General features: G+C 41.5%; 2 protein-coding genes across 2 annotated transcripts; one reads left to right on the top strand and one right to left on the bottom strand.

Annotated features, from left to right (window-relative positions):
- On the bottom strand, window positions 1-383 carry PHALS_12231 (uncharacterized protein; the record flags this gene model as incomplete). Its single annotated transcript, XM_024727741.1, has 3 exons — window positions 1-56; window positions 117-283; window positions 352-383. 3 exons carry the CDS (start codon window positions 381-383, stop codon window positions 1-3), a joined length of 255 nt encoding a protein of 84 aa, XP_024578288.1.
- A 200-nt stretch (window positions 384-583) lies between these two features.
- PHALS_12230 (uncharacterized protein) lies at window positions 584-1,073 on the top strand (the record flags this gene model as incomplete). Its single annotated transcript, XM_024727740.1, has 4 exons — window positions 584-604; window positions 666-728; window positions 804-922; window positions 992-1,073. The coding sequence occupies 4 exons, from the start codon at window positions 584-586 to the stop codon at window positions 1,071-1,073; spliced, it is 285 nt and encodes a 94-aa protein (XP_024578287.1).
- Window positions 1,074-1,319: the final 246 nt, after the last annotated feature.

The following is a 1,319-nucleotide window of genomic DNA, read 5'->3' as shown; positions in this document are numbered from 1 at the left end:
TCAAGGCCAGATCTTAGACGAGGTAAAGTAGAGTAGTCGGAGTCGTATTAAATTCCCTAATACAGACACTTTTAAAACCTTAGATGTATCAGCAGAAAAGATTCAGGAGGTCTTACCTGACAAACGACTAGGACTTAAAAATCGATTACGATGATTGTCTACTCTGGTTCGTATTTTCGTAGAGGCCTCACAGAAATTATTGGCATTGGTCGTCGTCGTTCCATTGCATCTCCGCTTGATCAGTTTCGCCACTGACTTAACATCAAAACGCCCATTTGTGGGCCTAAAGACAGAAAATTCAGACTCAGAAAGATTATGTTCTTCGGTTTTGCTATTGAGTCTTCAACTTACATCGGAGGAATGTCAGTATTTGGTCTCTTCATTGGCCTAGAATGAAAAGTATGGGGAGACTTATATTTGACCAGAAACTCCAGCTATTCTTATCCTGGAGAATGAAAATTTGGTAGGCGTGTTCGAAGAAACGGACTTGATGTTATAAGATGTGGTGCGAAATATGGCAGGCAAACTGGGTGTTTATCTGTAAATAATACCAATACGTCAAAGCACTCAAAGCAACTAACTGATGTACAGGGTGATCCCATTGGTATAACATGTGATAATGATCAACTGGTTGAGTCAACTACAATAGTTTCTCTGTCCTCTAGGTATACTTTACGAGAAAACAGAACATGTCAGTCGCAGCGGCGAAAGTGTTGCACTTAGCCTTGGTCCATGGATTCATACACACACCAAAGCTCATCGTTGTGACAATGTAGCTCATAGTTTTCGGACTAAAAAAATAGAAACGGACGGTCGACTTTATCTACCTACAATGCTTCACCGACTTCAATTTTCATCAAAGAAATAGAACGGAGGTCATCTCAGCATTTGGTGTGAGCAGACGCTTGTTCCCATCAGTGTTGTAAGTGAAGTAGATCACTGGTTCATCAAGCTGGCGGTAGATCACATCCTTATGCTTCGTCGTAAACAGCGGCAGCAAAAATAATCCAAACAATGACTTTTTAATCCCAAGGCCTGCCAACCCCAAGAATTTTAAGGAGCAATCGTCCTGAACTGAAGTATTGCTTGATGATATCATTAACATCTCTATACCCTTGTCGGATGTACAAACCATCCGGAATCGACTTACCAAAGATTGCCGTCGGAGTATTCAACAAATTCCGACCTTGCGTTCATCACCATCGTGAAGTTGCTGTACAAGTGCGGCCTACTCTTTCATTCATTTTCGATCAAAGTCATCCGCACGCTGCCTTTTATTATCTGCGTCTTCTGTCATAACCACCAACACATTGACATGA

The sequence above is a fragment of the Plasmopara halstedii genome (genome assembly GCF_900000015.1).
Source record: "Plasmopara halstedii genome assembly, contig: Scaffold_614, whole genome shotgun sequence".
Taxonomy (NCBI): domain Eukaryota; phylum Oomycota; class Peronosporomycetes; order Peronosporales; family Peronosporaceae; genus Plasmopara; species Plasmopara halstedii.
The sequence above is the reverse complement of the archived record's forward strand: the minus strand, read 5'-3'. Positions and strand labels throughout refer to the sequence as shown.